We start from the raw sequence: 19,410 nt of genomic DNA, 5'->3' as shown, positions 1-19,410 counted from the left end.
CACCATGACAGGCTGATCATTCACACGTTCACCACGACAGGCTGATGATTCACACGTTCACCATGACAGGTGATGATTCACACGTTCACCATGACAGGCTGATGATTCACACGTTCACCACGACAGGCTGACGATTCACACGTTCACCATGACAGGCTGATGATTCACACGTTCACCACGACATTCACACATTCACCACGACAGGCTGATGATTCACACGTTCACCATGACATTCACACATTCACCATGACAGGCTGATGATTCACACGTTCACCATGACAGGCTGATGATTCACACGTTCACCATGACAGGCTGATGATTCACACGTTCACCACGACAGCTGATGATTCACACGTTTCACCATGACAGGCTGATGATTCACACGTTCACCATGACAGGCTGATGATTCATACGTTCACCATGACAGGCTGATGATTCACACGTTCACCATGACAGGCTGATGATTCACACGTTCACCATGACAGGCTGATGATTCACACGTTCACCATGACAGGCTGATGATCACACGTTCACCATGACAGGCTGATGATTCACACGTTCACCACGACAGGCTGACGATTCACACGTTCACCATGACATTCACACGTTCACCATGACAGGCTGATGATTCAAACGTTCACCATGACAGGCTGATCATTCACACGTTCACCATGACAGGCTGATGATTCACACGTTCACCATGACAGGCTGAAGATTCACACGTTCACCACGACAGGCTGACGATTCACACGTTCACCATGACATTCACACATTCACCATGACAGGCTGACGATTCACACGTTCACCATGACATTCACACATTCACCATGACAGGCTGATGATTCACACGTTCACCACGACAGGCTGACGATTCACACGTTCACCATGACATTCACACATTCACCATGACAGGCTGATGATTCACACATTCACCATGACAGGCTGATGATTCACACGTTCACCATGACAGGCTGATGATTCACACGTTCACCACGACAGGCTGATGATTCACACGTTCACCACGACAGGCTGATGATTCACACGTTCACCATGACAGGCTGATGATTCATACGTTCACCATGACAGGCTGATGATTCACACGTTCACCACGACAGGCTGATCATTCACACGTTCACCATGACAGGCTGATGATTCACACGTTCACCATGACAGGCTGATGATTCACACGTTCACCACGACAGGCTGACGATTCACGTTCACCATGACATTCACACGTTCACCATGACAGGCTGATGATTCACACGTTCACCATGACAGCTGATGATTCACACGTTCACCATGACATGCTGATGATTCACACGTTCACCATGACAGGCTGATGATTCACACGTTCACCATGACAGGCTGATGATTCACACGTTCACCACGACAGGCTGACGATTCACACATTCACCATGACAGGCTGATGATTCACACGTTCACCACGACACTGACGATTCACACGTTCACCATGACATTCACACATTCACCATGACAGGCTGATGATTCACACGTTCACCATGACAGGCTGATGATTCACACGTTCACCATGACAGGCTGATGATTCACACGTTCACCATGACAGGCTGATGATTCACACGTTCACCATGACATGCTGATGATTCACACGTTCACCATGACAGGCTGATGATTCACACGTTCACCACGACAGGCTGATGATTCACACGTTCACCATGACAGGCTGATGATTCACACGTTCACCATGACAGGCTGATGATTCACACGTTCACCATGACAGGCTGATGATTCACACGTTCACCATGACAGGCTGATGATTCACACGTTCACCACGACAGGCTGATCATTCACACGTTCACCATGACAGGCTGATGATTCACACGTTCACCATGACAGGCTGATGATTCACACGTTCACCATGACAGATGATGATTCACACGTTCACCATGACAGGCTGATCATTCACACGTTCACCACGACAGGCTGATCATTCACACATTCACCATGACAGGCTGATGATTCACACGTTCACCACGACAGGCTGATGATTCACACGTTCACCACGACAGGCTGATGATTCACACGTTCCCATGACAGGCTGATGATTCACACGTTCACCATGACAGGCTGATGATTCACACGTTCACCACGACAGGCTGATGATTCACACGTTCACCATGACAGGCTGATGATTCACACGTTCACCATGACAGGCTGATGATTCACACGTTCACCACGACAGGCTGACGATTCACACGTTCACCATGACAGGCTGATGATTCACACGTTCACCATGACAGGCTGATCATTCACACGTTCACCATGACGGCTGATGATTCACACGTTCACCACGACAGGCTGATGATTCACACGTTCACCATGACGGCTGATGCTAGTGGCCATGTTTTAGCCACACAGCGGTTGGACTCACCTGTCCCACAGGTTCTCATGCTCCATCATCTTCTCATCATAAACCAGACCTGTTGTCATGGCAACACTGTATTGATGGTAGCCGGTGTTGGGCTGCTGTGATTGGCGCAGCTGTGATGAAACGCTCCTCCGGACCGGGTCCAGCCAGGACCTGGAGCGAGGCCCAGTGTGGGTACAGCGCTGAGATGGTCTCAGAGATGGACTGCAAGGCACTGGGGACAGAGACAGGGGTCAACAGGGGTCAAAACTGGGAGCACTGGGAGCTCCACCTCCCAACAAATACATAGCCAGCAGGGACGCTGTTCACTTCCTGGACCAAGTTCAAGCACTGCTAGCTAAAGCGCTAGTGCAACCAGCTAACCATATAGCACTAAGCTTACAGATTAGTTCCGCGAACGCTAAAGAGCTATGCTAACACATTACTTAGCAGAACCCAGACAGAATACGAAGACGCCTCTTTGAGCGCGATCCTACGTTACATCGCCACCATCTTGCGTGTGGCAGTGGAGCGATCAGAACTCCTCAAGTCCTGTACTGTGGACTTGTTTGGCTTCACCTTTCACAGGTGAGGATGGAGAGCAGCTTCATCATGTCGGTGTTCGGCTGCAGAGATGCAGTCAGAGCCCAACATGACGAGAATATGGGTTCATCTCAATGGGAAGGAAAAATATATGGATATCTGTTAGACTTTTGGATCATTTCTGTCATTCTTGGATTTAGCCTGAGGACCAGGACGACTCACAACTCACTGGACTTCTCCCAGTTTGACCAGCAGACTGGACCTGGGGCCAGTGTTCCCAGTAAAATAAAGAATGTTTTATTCTTTATTATACTTTTCACTTTCTGTGCATTTTTAAATATCTCAATCTGAAGTATTAGTGTACTAAAACAGCTTATTTATTTATTTATTTATTCATTATTTTATTTCATTAAATAAATTATTTCATATTTATTTAATGAAATAAATAAAGCTGTATTTCATGACAAAATGAAATACAGCTTTATTAAATTGTTAAGGTCAACAATTTGCTCTGTTGACCTTAGAGTAAATTTTTACTGTTAGAAAATCTTCACTCTGTCTTTGCTGTCCACAGCAGTTAATATATCAAACTGTAATAATTGTTTGTCCAGAAAAATTAAGAAAAACATGTAGTTTTATGTTTGATAATGACTTTGATGATCCAAAAGTTATTTATCAATAACATATAAAAAAATAAATACAAGAAAATTTTGTTCTAGTCTTGACATGTTGAATGTACATTAAATTATGGAGTCATGTAAGTATGCTCTTTAATGAAACACTGTGTTTGTTCATCAGGGTCACTATTGAAACCATCAGAATCATTTCTATCAAATGAAAACATTTTGCTCTTTATTCAGAAATCTCCCAAAACAATGAAATAATCACAGTAAAAGTTAGAAACTGTCTTTAGTCGTTTCTTTGATCACCAAATATATTAGTGTGAGAGAGAGAGAATGTGTCAATGACAGGAATTCACTTGAAATACTTTGTAGAACGGCACTTTGTGAAGTTCGGTCCAGTTACTTGTGTTGGCTTCCTGTCACATGGGCCAAATTCAATATGGCGGACGCTGCGGTGTATCGCAGCAATGGGCCGTCTGCGTATTCATGCCTATGGCAGAACCAACCTCTAAAGGAAAACCAACCACATATTTAGCGTAAGCTAAACTGATTCATCTATAGGCTAAAGCTATAGAACTATGCTAGCACATATTATTATCGGAATCTAATGCTATGGTGCAGCACCAACCGGCGCTAAACTACTGAGCAAGAAACAAACCCCCCAGTCAGCCTCCAATCAGAAAGCAGGGCTACCTGTCACAGGGAGCAGTGGGCGGGTCCAGCAGAGGACAGGCTCCGCCCAGCAGAGCTGTGACGCAGGCTGCGACGCCCTCTGCTGTTGCCTGAAGGTCATAACCTCCCTGAACAGAAACAGCACCTGACTTAACTTGCAGTTAGCGAGCTTCACGGGCTTTTAGAGTGGAAAATTTACCTCGAGAGCGAGAACGAGCCGACCTTCAGCCAAACTCATCAACATGTGGGTCAGAATGTGGAAACACTGAGGGTGCACACATCTCCCCCTGGACACACCACACACACACACACACACACACACACAGTGACTCAGATGACCCACTGGACGGAGGGACTGATCTCAGGTCAGTTTTACCTTTGGATCTCCGGCTGCAGCATCAAATCCAGCTGAGACCAGAACCAGCTGAGGCTGGAACTGCAAACACACACCAGTTACTGCAGGCTAACACACCCTGTGAGTGTGTGTGTGTGTGTGTTACCTCACAGGCCACCGGCAGCAGCACCTGCTGGAAGGCGATGATATAATCAGCGTTGCTCATCCCGTCTGACACACAAACAGGAAGGAGAATCAGAACCAGCGGTGCAGGAAGGTACAACAAGCGCTCCTTCTGGAGGACTGACCCAGGGTCAGCAGGTCCGGTTTCTGGAGCAGACTCACCTTGTTCCAGGGCAGGTTGATGTTCCTCCCTTCAGCTCGCCCGCTGCCCACAAAGCTGGAGTTTGACTCCTGCAGGTGAGGCCAGAAGGCTCCGCCCTCATACCTGTGGATGCTGAAGTACAACACACTGACATACAAACACACCACACACACACACACACCCCACACCACACACACACACACACGACTTACCTCCATTCAGAGTTATGCATTTTAATTTGAAATGTTCCCCTGTATGTGTTTATGTCTTGATGGCCCCACTGCTCTCAGGTACAGGTGATGAACTGAAGCTGCTCTCACCTTTCTGTCCTTCTTTGTTTTAACTGGCTCTGCTTCCTGCCAACCAGCTGCAGCAGCTTGTTAACACCCCACAGCTCGTTAACAGCTCGTTAACAGCTCGTTAACAACTCGTTAACACCCCACAGCTCGTTAACAGCTCGTTAACACCCACAGCTCGTTAACAGCTCATTAACAGCTCGTTAACACCCCACAGCTCGTTAACAGCTCGTTAACAGCCCACAGCTCGTTAACAACTCGTTAACACCCCACAGCTCGTTAACAACTCGTTAACACCCCACAGCTCGTTAACAGCTCTTTAACATCTCGTTAACGCCTCAGTGACAGATTTAGAAGGGGGAGTAATATCCAGAATCAGAGCTGTGTTGTTTACCTGGGATCCTCCTGGAACAGGTACTGGATGCCCTGACCATGATGAACGTCCCAGTCCACGATCAGAACCCTGACAACACAGGAACACATTCAAAACCCTTTCAGAATAAAAGCATATGCTACTGTTTCATTCACAGAAAGGGCCTGATTCCTTTCGGGTTTTGTTCTGGACTGTAATATGTTTCTGCTGAAGTTCTGGGATCGACCAGCAGGAGGCACCGCTGCAGCTGACCGTCCCTCACCTGTTGACGGCGTGGCGTTTTTGAGCGTACCGAGCCGCGACCGCCATGTTGTTGAACACACAGAAGCCGTTGGGCTGGTCGGCCTGAGCGTGATGACCTGGAGGTCTGACCGCAGCATCAGTAACAGCAGAAGAAGAAGGAGGTCAGGTGTGTCTCCTGAGTCAGGAGACAGGAACAAGTGCTGCTGCGTTTACCTGATGACGGCGAATCCATTCCTGACTTCAGAGGTCAGGACCCGATCCACTAGCTGGAGGACTGAACCAACAGCCGTCACACAAACCTGGAAGGACTCCTGACATGCACACGCATACACACACACATACACATACACACACAGCAGGTAACATGATGAACTTCAGACATCTTCAAAGTGTCTGACCTCAGACAGAACGGCAGCCATGTTTCTGGTTTATTCTAGTGGTTTTCATAGCAACAGAGTAAGTATGGGTTTAAATGTAAAGTGTGTGCAGGTGTGTGTGTGTGTGTGCAGGTGTGTGTGTGTGCAAGTGTGAGCAGTGTGTGTGTGTGTGTAGGTGTGTGTGCAGGTGTGTGTGTGTGTTCAGGTGTGTGCAGGTGTGTGTGTGTGCAGGTGTGTGTGTGTGTGCAGGTGTGTGTGTGTGTGCAGGTGTGTGTGTGTTCAGGTGTGTGTGCAGGTGTGTGAGCAGGTGTGTGTGCAGGTGTGTGTGTGTGTGTGCAGGTGTGTGTGTGGTGCAGGTGTGTGTGTGTGTGTGCAGGTGTGTGAGCAGGTGCGCGTGTGTGTGTGTGCAGGTGTGTGTGTGTGCAGCTGTGTGTGCAGGTGTGTGTGTGCAGGTGTGTGTGTGCAGGTGTGTGTGTGTTCAGGTGTGTGTGCAGGTGTGTGAGCAGGTGTGTGTGCAGGTGTGTGTGTGCAGGTGTGTGTGTGTGTGTGCAGGTGTGTGAGCAGGTGCGCGTGTGTGTGTGTGTGCAGGTGTGTGTGTGTGTGCAGCTGTGTGTGTGCAGGTGTGTGTGTGTGCAGGTATGTGTGTGTGTGTGCATGTGTGTGTGCAGGTGTGTGCAGGTGTGTGTGTGTGTGCAGGTGTGTGTTGTGTGTGCAGGTGTGTGTAGGTGTGTGTGTGCAGGTGTGTGTGTGCAGGTGTGTGTGTGTGCAGGTATGTGCAGGTGTGTGTGTGCAGGTGTGTGTCAGGTGTGTGTGTGTGTGTGTGTGTGTGCGGGTGTGTGTGTGTGTGCAGGTGTGTGCATGCGTGTGTGTGTGCAGGTGTGTGTGTGTGCAGGTGTGTGTGTGTGTGCAGGTGTGTGTGTGTGTGTGTGTGCAGGTGTGTGTTTGTGTGTGCAGGTGTGTGTAGGTGTGTGTGTGTGTGTGTGTGTGCAGGTGTGTGTGTGTGTGCAGGTGTGTGTGTGTGTGCAGGTGTGTGTGTGTGTGTGTGCAGGTGTGTGTGTGCAGGTGTGTGTAGGTGTGTGTGTGTGTGTGCAGGTGTGTGTTTGTGTGTGCAGGTGTGTGTGTGTGTGTGTGTGTTTGTGTGTGCAGGTGTGTGTAGGTGTGTGTGTGTGTGTGTGTGCAGGTGTGTGTGTGTGTGCAGGTGTGTGTTTGTGTGTGTAGGTGTGTGTGTGCAGGTGTGTGTGTGTGTGCAGGTGTGTGTTTGTGTGTGCAGGTGTGTGTAGGTGTGTGTGTGTGTGTGTGCAGGTGTGTGTGTGTGTGCAGGTGTGTGTGTGTGTGTGTGCAGGTGTGTGTGTGTGTGCAGGTGTGTGTGTGTGTGTGCAGGTGTGTGTAGGTGTGGGTGTGTGTGTGCAGGTGTGTGTTTGTGTGTGCAGGTGTGTGTGTGTGTGTGTGTGTTGTGTGTGTGTGTGTGTGTGTGTGTGTGTGTGTGGTGTGTGTGTGTGTGTGTGCTCTCACAGGGTGGAGGTAGACTGAGTCGTATCTGTCAGACAGACTCTGCAGCTCCGTCTGCGTCATCGTCCGAGTCGCCTTCATGGTGTCCACATAAATCTTCCTGCAGCAACATCAGCAAACAGGAAGTCGACATGAACAAACAGGAAGTCAGGCTTTCTATTCTGTGATTGGTTGACTCACGTGTGAGCCAGCAACAGCTCCTCCTCTGTTGCTTCTCTGGGCTAAAAGACAAACACACTGAGATCAGAACCGGTCGGTCAGCAGCCGCTCTAGTCGGATCCAGACTGACCTCCACGGTGAAGCAGCGGCTCAGCAGCTCCTTCCTCTGCAGCTCTGACATGATGGCTGTCACTCTGTCTGGACTCTCCACATGGCTGGAAGACAACAACCAATCAGAGACCTCGATTGAATTAAACCAACGAGTGAAGGGAACCCGGACCAGATCAGTTAAGTGCTACTGAAGGCCCGACCCGGACCAGATCCGTTACCTGGTATCCCAGAGGTTCTGGTGGTGCGTGAAGATCTGGGAGTAAACCAGTCCGGTTCCGCTGGCTGCAGACCTGCTGCACAGATCCTGGACACAGATCAGAACCATTACCGGACCAGAGCCTGCCAGAAACTCCTGAGTGATCAGGATGCTAACAGGATTATTAGACCCGCCCCAGATGTTCAAACCAGCCAATCACAGAGAGTCTCACCAGCGTTTTCAGCCGTCCACTCAGATCCTCTTCCTCTCTGCTCCTCTCCATCCGTCCTCGCCTCTTCACCTCCTGGAGGCTGACTCCTCCGCCAGCCTGCAACCACAGCAGCAGCTAACGCACCTGAAATGCAGCTGACACCCTGAAATGCAGCTAAACGCCTAAAATGCAGCTAACGCACCTGAAATGCAGCTAACGCACCTGAAATACAGCTACGCACCTGAAATGCAGCTAACGCACCTGAAATGCAGCAGAAAGCTCCACCTGCAGCTCTCCAGCTCAGGTGAATCATTAACAAAGGTTTGATGAGATCAGGATAATTTCTGACCCACTGGGTCAAACTTTAACACACAGAGTCTAAATCCTTCAGTGATTCAAAGAGACTCTGGAACAAACTGAGAAACTCAGTCAGAACCAGAACCAGGGTTTAAAAACTGTATGTCTCTGTATATGTGTGTCCCTGGGGGTGTGTATGTGTGTGTATGAGTGTGTGTGTGTGAGTGTAGGTGTGTGTGTGTGTGTGCGTGTGTGTCTGTGTGTGTGAGTGTAGGTGTGTGTGTGTGTGTGTCTGTCTGTGTGTGTGCGTGTGGTGTGTGTGGTGTGTGTGTGTGTGAGTGTGTGTGTCTGTCTGTGTGTGTCTGTCTGTCTGTGTGTGTGTGTGAGTGTAGGTGTGTGTGTGTGTGTGTGTGTGTGTGTGTGTGTGTGTGTGTGTGTGTGTGTGTGTGTGTGTGGTGTGTGTGTCTGTCTGTGTGTGTCTGTCTGTCTGTGTTGTGTGTGTGTGGGTGGGTTGTGTGTGTGAGTGTGTGTGTGTGCGTGTGTGTGTGTGTGTGTCTGTGTGTGTGTGTCTGTCTTGTGTGTGTGAGTGTGTGTGTCTGTGTGTGTGTGTCTGTCTGTCTGTGTGTGTGTGTGAGTGTGTGTGTGTGAGTGTGTGTGTGTCTCTCTGTCTGTGTGTGTGTGTCTGTCTGTGTGTGTGTGTGTCTCTCTGTCTGTGTGTGAGTGTGTGTGTGTCTGTGTGTGTGTCTGTCTGTCTGTGTGTGAGTGTGTGTGTCTGTGTGTGTGTGTGTGAGTGTGTGTGTGTGAGGGTGTGTGTGTCTCTCTGTCTGTGTGTGTGTCTCTCTGTCTGTGTGTGTGTGTCTCTCTGTCTGTGTGTGTGTGTGTCTCTCTGTCTGTGTGTGAGTGTGTGTCTCTCTGTCTGTGTGTGTGTGTGTGAGTGTGTGTGTGTCTCTCTGTCTGTGTGTGTGTGTGTCTCTCTGTCTGTGTGTGTGTGTGTCTCTCTGTCTGTGTGTGAGTGTAGGTGTGTGTGACCTGAGGTGACAGGCGTGGAGACCTCCTGACTGATTTCACTCCGGATCCTGGAGGATCCGATCCGGACGCCATACCTGACCCGTCCACCTGCAGCGGAACAAAACCAGACATTTTAGGACTGAAGGGTTCTGGTTCCGGACCAGGTTCTGATCTCGAGAGCAGATTTAAGCCTGAATGGATCATCTTCGTGTCAGAAGCTTAGCAGTACACGAAACCACCAAGCCGGACTGAACCAGAACCAGAACCAGCTGCTCAGAGGCAGGAAAGGTTTCCGAACCCGACCCCCTCCAGATGAAACCGTAACCGATGATTCTGTCACTGAGGTCCAGAACCGTCAGACATTTACTCAGACTGATAGTTCTGGTTCAATGAGCAGGATGCATTCTGACTGCGGTTCGGTTCAGAACCGGTCCAAACATCTTTATATTCATAATGCTAGCAGAACTCCTTCAACTTCATCTGGACCCTGCAGGTCCAACTCTATCCGAACCTGTTTTCAACTCATGAATCAGAACCGGAACTAATCTGTTTACCAGCTTTCTCTCCTTCTGGGAGTCAAACTCAGACTTCCGGCGGACTTCCGGTTCCTCAGGGGATCAAAGAACGAAGAATCCGAGCCGAACTCCCCGCCTGGTTCTGCTGGTTCCGTACGGTTCTGTTTGTTTGAGCGCGAACTGAATGCAACATCGACTGGCGCTTTGAGATGAGTCACACAGCAAGGCGTAAATATAAATACTCAGGACGCCCTGAGCTGAACGATGCGTCGAATCAACTGCCATTTTGGTCCGGGCACGGATCCGCCAAGTGACTGAGTCCTGCGTCTTTCAGGCTGAATACTAATGAAATGAAACCAGAAGCCCTGCTAAGATTAATTTGTGTACACTTTCTCCAGTAGATTAAACTGTTTCATTAAGATTTTCTTTGCCACAAAATATTAATTTACAGCTGATGCTGTAAACAGTACAAAACGCTTCAGATTTTTAAAGAATAATAATAGAAACGTACACTTTATTGTAAATTACTTTGACAGCTGGTATACAGACGGAAACGAGTATTTTATTACCTGATGTAATAATATGATGTTTGTAATGTCCTGGATTATATCCAGAACATTCTAACAAATGTTTTCCTGAAGAAATTTTGGCTGATCTTATCTCTGAAACAGTTTATGAAAGAAAATATGACACTTTGGTCTTTTATTTACGTAAAAGTACATCAAATTGTAGCTTAATGGTGCAGTAACATACGTTTGTTTTACGTGGAAATACATATTTACATACTTTTTTAAATCTGGGAATACAGGAAGGACCATGGAACTGAGGAAAACGGTAGCAACAGATTTGAAACATGATCAGGTTTATTTGAGCCAATAAAACACAAATCTGGTCACACATCACTTCCTGTGAGGCGGGAGGAAGCAGCAGGGGAAGCTGGACCACGACTAATAGACAAACATCACAAAAAGTAAAAATCAGAAGTAAAACAATGGAGCTCTCTGATTGGCTGCTGGCTTGTTTCCATTGAATGTATCAGTCAGGGTCAGCATAGCTGTCAGTCTTGTTGTGGTCCCAGTGAAAATCCGGATTGGTTCTGATGGGTTCGTGTCTTTATCAGTTTGCAGTGTTTGCAGATGTGTGTTACCATGGCAACAGCACCAACCTGTCCTCGGGGAGCTGAGGATTATGGGTAATGTGGTCCCCTATGGTTTAGGCAGCAGCACATAGAAGTTTCAGCACCAACAGAACCAGCTGACCCAGAACCAACAGCCAAGCAAACCGGCCATATAAATAGGTACAGCTGGATGTTTTCAATTTTATGACGTTTTATTCGTCCTAATATGTCTGTTGTCATGGTTACAAACCGGCTGAGACGGGAAAAACACGGACAGCCTGCAGGTTCTGGATTCTGACCCGATCCATTCAGACTGTAACCCAATAGCGCTGATCGCCCCTGCTGATTGTGGAAACGACCTTTACTGTCCCACAGAGGGAAATTCTGCTGCGGACCGGTTCTAATGAGTCGCTGCGGGTCGATACCGACCCAAAACATTCAGTGTCACATCAGCTGGATCCAAGAAATTAAACTTTATGTGAAAATCTTTCTGTCAGCACCAGAACCGGTTCTGTGCAAGCTGCAGTTTGTGGGCTGGGATAGTTTGTATCTCCAGAACCAGTTAGACCCGCTTCCTGCAGCGCGAAGCGGGTCTAACTGGAACCGTTCATCCAGACAGTTCTGGGTTAACTCATGGTTCTGTGAGTTTATCCAGAACCGCCTGCCTGCTGGTTCTGGATTGATCATGTATTTGGGTCAGTTCTGTTTGTCTGGTTTTTGAAGTGACTGCTGGCAGCCTTCCTGTGTCCAACCTAGAACCACTAAAACTGCTCCAGGACACAGGCCATCGGTCCAGATGTCCAACGGTCCAGATGTCCATCGGTCCAGATGTCCAACGGTCCAGATGTCCATCGGTCCAGATGTCCAACGGTCCAGATGTCCATCCGTCCAGATGTCCAACGTCCAGATGTCCATCGGTCCAGATGTCCATCGGTCCAGATGGCCATCGGTCCAGATGGCCATCGGTCCAGATGGCCATCGGTCAGGTAGACCGTCCTGCCTTCTACCTCTCCTTGGCAGAGCGCAGGTCGGTGGTGATTGGGTCATGCTGGATGGTCTGGTGCAGCATCAGCGCCAGCAGCCCAGCCCGGTTGGTCATCGCCGTCCTCAGGTTCCTCTCCTGCTCAAACAGTTCGTCCAGCTTGTACCACTGGTGGACAGACAGAGGACAGCGGGACGATAAGTGTTAAGAGGAGTTCAGCCTGTGAGATCAGTCCCCCTACTGATCTCAGCAGAACCGAACATCCCCTGGTGGAAGTGCGTCCAGATCTTTTCCAGTGCGTTCAGACTTGCTTACCACTCGGACTCGCTCCAGGTCCACCTCGGCCCGCCGCAGCTTCTCCCAGCAGTAGTGCTTGTTGCACTTCCTCTTGGAGACCCGGCAGAACTCTCCAGTGGGCTCGAAGACGTCTTTGACCAGTGGACATCCACACACCTCATCTGCCGGGACCTGAAACATCAGAAACCATCTGAACAAGGACTCAACCATTGTAAGATCCACTCCTGGTTCTGACCCGTTTCCTGCTCAGAAAGAACAACAGAGACAGGTGAAAGTCATCCAGGTCTGTCTCATCAACGCTCGCTCAGCGCAGTCTCAAAGCAAAGCATGGCAGAGTGAAGGGCTCCACACACAGCCAAACACTTTCAGGTCACAGTTTGGCTCCCAGAAAACAGTTCAGGAAAACTGGACCGAAACAAGAAGACAGACACGGCATGTTGTCGATGCTGGTTGTGTTGCCAATCGTGTTCTCGAATGCTTGTCTCCTAGAAATGTGAGTGTTTGTGAAACTGGATGGAACTTTTAAAGTTTCAAAGCAGTTTGTGACTTCAAGGGTGAAGAGTCAGAAACAATTGACGGGAATTTTACTGTTGACTCTACAAAACACAACATTGGACACCCAGCTGAGATGATGTGTCCCTCCATGTCTCTAACATTGGACACCCAGCTGAGATGATGTGTCCCTCCATGTCTCTACATTGGACACCCAGCTGAGATGATGTGTCCCTCCATGTCTCTAACATTGGACACCCAGCTGAGATGATGTGTCCCTCCATGTCTCTAACATTGGACACCCAGCTGAGATGATGTGTCCCTCCATGTCTCTAACATTGGACACCCAGCTGAGATGATGTGTCCCTCCATGTCTCTAACATTGGACACCCAGCTGAGATGATGTCCCTCCATGCTGCAACTGGTTACAGACTGAAGAGCCAACGCTCCTCTCATTGGTCAGTCACTGAAACCTTCGCTGGTTGGTCGTAGTGTCATGTGGATGGATGATGGTTGGTCCATCCATCCATGCATCATCCATACATCCGTCTGTCCGTCCGTCTGTCCGTCCGTCCGTCCGTCCGTCCATCCATCCGTCCGTCCGTCCGTCCGTCCGTCCGTCCGTCCATCCGTCCATCCGTCCATCCGTACCTTGGGATCTCTGGAATGTTCTGGACACAGAACCTGCAGCCGCTTGCAGTATGTCTTGCTCTGAGGGTTGTAGACATCACAGAACAGCCGGTGGCCCTGAGACACGAGGACAGCAGAGACACAGGGACAGGTGGGAGACAGACATGAGCAACAGTCATTGAATGAGACTGGAGGAAGTGCAGTGGTCTTACCCTTCGATTCGAGTCGGATACATGGAGCCAATGAGGTCTGGCTCTCGTACTGTTGGACAGACAGAGACACAGTGAGACAGGAGGACGACCGTTGATGTCCTGATGGAGCAGTTCCGCTCCCCGGACATGTCCTGATGGTATGAATACTTCTGAACCATGTGTAAAACTTCAGACAGGCACATGTCTGTCTCTGGAGTCTAACCTTAGCATAGCACCTCTCCATGTGCCGCAGCGCCACCTTGGGGTTCACAGGGTGGCTGCAGGACACACAAAAGATCTGCAGGTCTGTGTCGTCCCCGTCTCCCTCAGCTACCTGGAGACAGACAGAGCCGGGTTAGAGCCGGGTCGGGTCGAGTCGGGCCAATAAGAGTCGAGTCGGGTCGGGTTGGGTTGAGTCGAGTCGGGTCGGGTCGGGCGAATAAGAGCCGGGTCGAGTCGAGTCGGGCCAATCAGAGCCGGGTCGGGTCGGGTCGGGTCGAGTCGAGTGGGGTCGGGTCGGGTCGGGTTGAGTCGAGTCGGGTCGGGTCGAGTCGAGTCGGGTCGGGTCGGGTCGAGTCGAGTCGAGTCGGGTCGGGTCGAGTCGAGTGGGGTCGGGTCGGGTCGGGTTGAGTCGAGTCGGGTCGGGTCGAGTCGAGTCGGGTCGGGTCGGGTCGAGTCGAGTCGAGTCGGGTCGGGTCGAGTGGGGTCGGGTCGGGTCGAGTCGAGTCGGGTCGGGTTGAGTCGGGTCGGGTCGAGTCGAGTCGAGTCGGGTCGGGTCGAGTCGAGTGGGGTCGGGTCGGGTCGAGTCGAGTCGGGTCGGGTTGAGTCGGGTCGGGTCGAGTCGAGTCGAGTCGGGTCGGTCGAGTCGAGTCCAGTCGGGTCGGGTCGAGTCGAGTGGGGTCGGGTCGGGTCGGGTTGAGTCGAGTCCAGTCGGGTCGGGTCGAGTCGAGTGGGGTCGGGTCGGGTCGAGTCGAGTCGAGTCCAGTCGGGTCGAGTCGAGTCGGGTCGGGTCGAGTCGAGTCCAGTCGGGTCGGGTTGAGTCGAGTCGGGTCGGGTCGAGTCGAGTGGGGTCGGGTCGGGTTGAGTTGAGTCGGGTCGGGTTGAGTTGAGTCGGGTCGGGTCGAGTCGAGTCGGGTCGGGTCGGGTCGGGTTGAGTCGGGTCGGGTCGGGCCAATCAGAGCCGGGTCGAGTCGAGTCGAGTCGGGTCGGGTCGGGTCGGGTCGGGTTGAGTCGGGTCGGGCCAATCAGAGCCGGGTCGGGTTGAGTCGAGTCGGGTCGGGTCGGGTCGGGTTGAGTCGGGTCGGGTCGGGCCAATCAGAGCCGGGTCGAGTCGAGTCGAGTCGGGTCGAGTCGAGTCGGGTCGGGTCGGGTCGGGTTGAGTCGGGTCGGGTCGGGCCAATCAGAGCCGGGTCGGGTTGAGTCGAGTCGGGTCGAGTCGAGTCGGGTCGGGTCGGGTCGGGAGGACACCCTGGTGTATCTCACCTCCTCGTCTTGCTGGACCTGCTGCTGCTTGGCGTTGGCGATGATGGTTTCCAGTTCATGGAAACGTTTCTCCATCAGGGTGAGGCGGAGCCTGGCGGCCTGCTGCTCCTTCCTGATTCGCTCCAGCTGTCTCCGCCCCATCTCCTCGGCGACGCAGGGACTCTGCTGCCACTGCTGGATCCTCTGGGGAGGATCTCATAGATCCGGCTGCCGATCACAGACAGACTCAGCTGCACATCAGGGCGCCGGCGCTCGCGCTCGGCTCTCACTCACTTGGCCGCCAGTTTCATGCCGCAGTCCTCTGAGCAGTACTTGGATCCACTTCTTGCCGGTTCGACGCAGCCCGGTCCCAGACACTGCCTCAAAGCCCCGCCCGCCTCTTTAGCCCCGCCCTCGCCTGCGCTCTCACTGTGCCGCACGCGCTCCCTGTGGCGCTGCTTCACCTTGTGGCGCCGAGGTTTCACCTCCTCTTTTGGAACAGAAACGGATTTCTGCAGGTGCACAGCCGCATTAGTGACATCATTGCTGACATAATGAATCATGTGATCAAACAGCTGCACCTTTTTCTCCGGTTTCTTGTCTCGCCTCTTCACGTGTTTCACCTTCACCGCCTTCTTCCTCAGAGAGTCTGACTGAGCATCATCTTCCTCCTCGCTGTGCCACACCTGCAACAGGAAGAAGCATCATGGAACAGAAAGTCGCTGCCTGACGTCTGATTGGTCAGTAGGTGAATCCCTGACGTCTGATTGGTCACTCACCAGGTCTCTGTATCCAGCTGCTTGGTACTGATGGTAGAGCTCCAGCTCGCTCTCACTGAAACCTTCCTCAACTTCATCCTCTTCTTCCTCATCTTCTGAAAGATGCCCCGCCCCTTTGTGGACAGGCCCCGCCCCCTGCTGCCACTCCGACTCATCTCCTCGTCTCGAACTCGAAGCATCTTCTGCTCAACGACAAAAATCATCACAGCATCATGTTGAGCGAGGACGTGGCTCCGCCCACGCTGACACGTCACGCTGTGATTGGTTGTTGAACTAAGGGGGACAACATGAAGATCTGGGAGGCAGAGCTCTGGTTTCCATGCGAACCACGTACCCGAGCTCGGACCTCGCACTGCCGGAGGCGGCATTTCTGCCGGATCTTGTTCGGACCGCCGAACTTCTTCATGTCTTTGCAGAAGTCGCACTGAGCGCAGTCCTCCGTCCTCAGGCAGGCGTCACATTCGCCACACATCCGGGCCGAACGCTTGATCTGTGGGCGACAGCGGCGACGGTGAGGCTACAACACCAGGGGGAGCCAGAGAGCAGCGGGGGCCTACCTGAGAACCCCGCCGCCGGTCGATCCTGGCCTGGAGGGCGGAGCTTCGCTCTCCATCCGTTCTGTCATCCCTCTCAGGCTCCGCCTCCTTGCTCCTTTTCTGGCGGTATTTGATCTCCAGAGACGAGTCTCTGTCTGCAAACACACGGCGCTCAGCTGTAAGTGCTGCTCCTGCCAGCAGGGGGCAGCGCTGCGCCACACTGACCTCTGCAGGCCGGGCAGAACCAAACTCGGATGGCTTTGGCTGCTTTTTCCGACACGCCGACGCACTGACCATGGAACCACTCCGTGCAGCTGTCACAGCCTCTGAGGCACACACACACACACACACACACACACACACACACACCCCCACACAGACACACACACACACACAGACACACACACACACACACACACACAGACACACACACACACAGACACACACACAGACACAGACACAGACACACACACACACACACACACACAGACACACACACACACACACACAGACACACACACACACACACACACACACACACACCCCCACACAGACACACACACACACACACAGACACACACACACACACACACACAGACACACACACACACACAGACACACACACAGACACAGACACAGACACACACACACACACAGACACAGACACAGACACACACACACACACACACACACACAGACACACACACACACACACACACAGACACACACACACACACACACACACACACAGACACACACACACAGACACACACACACAGACACACACACAGACACACACACAGACACACACACACACACACACACACACAGACACACACACACATGGGACAACCAGAACCATCTTAACTTCGTGGTTGTGCACAACTGAGATAAACATTTGTGTTCAGACCTGTTTGATTCTGTGATCCATCAGAACCAGAACAATGTGAGCAGTACCAGTAGAAGACTTTCAGAACCACCAAAAAGTATTCACACCCTGGACTCGGTGATGAAGACCAGAAATTTTAGGGAAATCCAGAGACGGAAAGAGTTTCTGATTTCTCTGAAGACCAGGATCCATTCTGCTGCTAGCGCTAGGCTAGCATGTTAGCTTTGGCTGTATTTACCCAGAATGCCCTGCACTGTAGTCCACTTCCTGCTTTTGGAGCGGTCTCCGATCCACTTGGTGTTCACATACAAACTGAGCCCAGACTGAGGTTTGGAGGACCAGAGGTCAGAGGTCGATTAGCGTTCACACCTCACCAAAAGGACTGGATTTGACTACTGGTTCTGGAGGGAGCTCCAGTAGAGGTCCAGAACCAGTTCCGAACCTCTACTGGAGGTTCTGGACCCGGTTGGAGAACATTTCTTATTACTGTAATATTATTTTGATTAGAATAAAGTTTTTTCTTGTCATTGATCTACAAGTTCCTCCTGGTCCAGAAACCTTTCCTGGTCCAGAAAGGTTCTGATCCTCTGGTTCTGGGACAGTGGAGTTCTACAGACTCCTCTGGTGCCGGTCCCACAGGGAACCCGTCCTGTTTAACCGGATCAGGGACCTGCAGGGGGCTGAATACTTTCTCAGGGTTCTGATCGGTCCAGTTGGACCTGCAGCTGGTGGTTCCGGTTCTCACATCATGAAGCAGTTGATATCTGGTTTCCGACACACGCAGTAAACTGGAGCGCTGGGCGTTTCCATGGCTACCTCCGAGCCCCGCTCCTCCTCCTCCGGACCCGGTTCGGCTCCTGCTGCCTCCTCAGACTGAAACACAGCAAAACCTTCAAAATAAAAGCCCGAGGGGGGGGCTCCAGAACCGGAACCATAGGGTTCTGAAGGTTCTAAAGCCGTAAGCATATCCAGCTCTCAACATTCGAGTTCTGATTCTGTCTGGTTCTGCTGGTTAGGTCACGGTACCCATTCAGGTCCAGATCTGCCTCAGAACCAGAACCGAGTCTGCTCCAGCCAGGCTCGGTTCATTTCTCTGACTGCAGCTCGGTTCGGTTCGGCTGGATATGTCCGGGTCAGTCCAGGGACTTACCATGAGAAGGTTCGGCGGTCCAGCTGCTCCGCTCCAGCTGCAACGTGTTCTGATCCGCCGGTTCCGAACCACAGCGAACCTGCAGGGTTCTCTTTGTTTTCACCGCATCTTCATCCTCCTCTTCCTCTGCAGGGAGCACAAAGAAGGGCGGCCAAGGCGCCCCCTGGCGGTGGAGCTCGTCACTGCGGAGGTACAGTAACAGCAGAATAATAATAATAATAATAATAATAATAACACTAATAATAATAATTAATAATGATAATAATATTAGTAAATATTTATCATCACCATCCAAGTGTCTTCACAGTATTAACAATATAAATGATAATTAATATATTTACAATAATAATAATAATAATAAATAATAATAACACTAATAATAATAATTAATAATGATAATAATATTAGTAAATATTTATCATCACCATCCAAGTGTCTTCACAGTATTAACAATATAAATGATAATTAATATATTTACAATAATAATAATAATAATAATAATAATTATTATTATTATTATTATTATTATTATAATTATGATCGTAACCGGGACCAACCAGCTGCAGTTCTCAGTGTGTCCAGCAGGGGGCAGCAGAGGCTGAGGAACTTCTGAAACAGAACTCTGGCTTTTACCGGATCCAACCGAGAAACATCTGGAGCAGCAGAAGAAGAGCTGGAAGCCCCTGGACAGCTCTGAGTGACGCTCAG

At 50.8% G+C, this 19,410-nt stretch overlaps 1 protein-coding gene and 1 pseudogene across 1 annotated transcript in view; both read right to left on the bottom strand.

The window, feature by feature from the left end:
* Nucleotides 1–9,803, bottom strand: part of hdac6 (histone deacetylase 6) — a 61,978-nt gene extending 52,175 nt beyond the window's left edge. Inside the window, 18 exon segments of the mRNA XM_055022147.1 lie at nt 2,411–2,477; nt 2,480–2,518; nt 2,521–2,621; nt 4,246–4,352; nt 4,424–4,496; nt 4,498–4,511; nt 4,601–4,660; nt 4,725–4,789; nt 4,900–5,030; nt 5,574–5,642; nt 5,815–5,919; nt 6,009–6,106; nt 7,685–7,781; nt 7,862–7,902; nt 7,971–8,055; nt 8,170–8,255; nt 8,380–8,475; nt 9,685–9,803. Coding sequence (XP_054878122.1) covers nt 2,411–2,477; nt 2,480–2,518; nt 2,521–2,621; nt 4,246–4,352; nt 4,424–4,496; nt 4,498–4,511; nt 4,601–4,660; nt 4,725–4,789; nt 4,900–5,030; nt 5,574–5,642; nt 5,815–5,919; nt 6,009–6,106; nt 7,685–7,781; nt 7,862–7,902; nt 7,971–8,055; nt 8,170–8,255; nt 8,380–8,475; nt 9,685–9,795 — 1,445 coding nt within the window. The 5' untranslated portion in view covers nt 9,796–9,803.
* A 1,837-nt stretch (nt 9,804–11,640) lies between these two features.
* Nucleotides 11,641–18,861, bottom strand: LOC129352935 (CXXC-type zinc finger protein 1-like; annotated as a pseudogene).
* Between the last annotated feature and the right edge of the window lie 549 nt (nt 18,862–19,410).

The sequence above is a fragment of the Poeciliopsis prolifica genome, unplaced genomic scaffold (assembly GCF_027474105.1).
Source record: "Poeciliopsis prolifica strain line A6 unplaced genomic scaffold, Auburn_PproV2 SCAFFOLD082, whole genome shotgun sequence".
Lineage (NCBI taxonomy): Eukaryota > Metazoa > Chordata > Actinopteri > Cyprinodontiformes > Poeciliidae > Poeciliopsis > Poeciliopsis prolifica.
The sequence above is the reverse complement of the archived record's forward strand: the minus strand, read 5'-3'. Positions and strand labels throughout refer to the sequence as shown.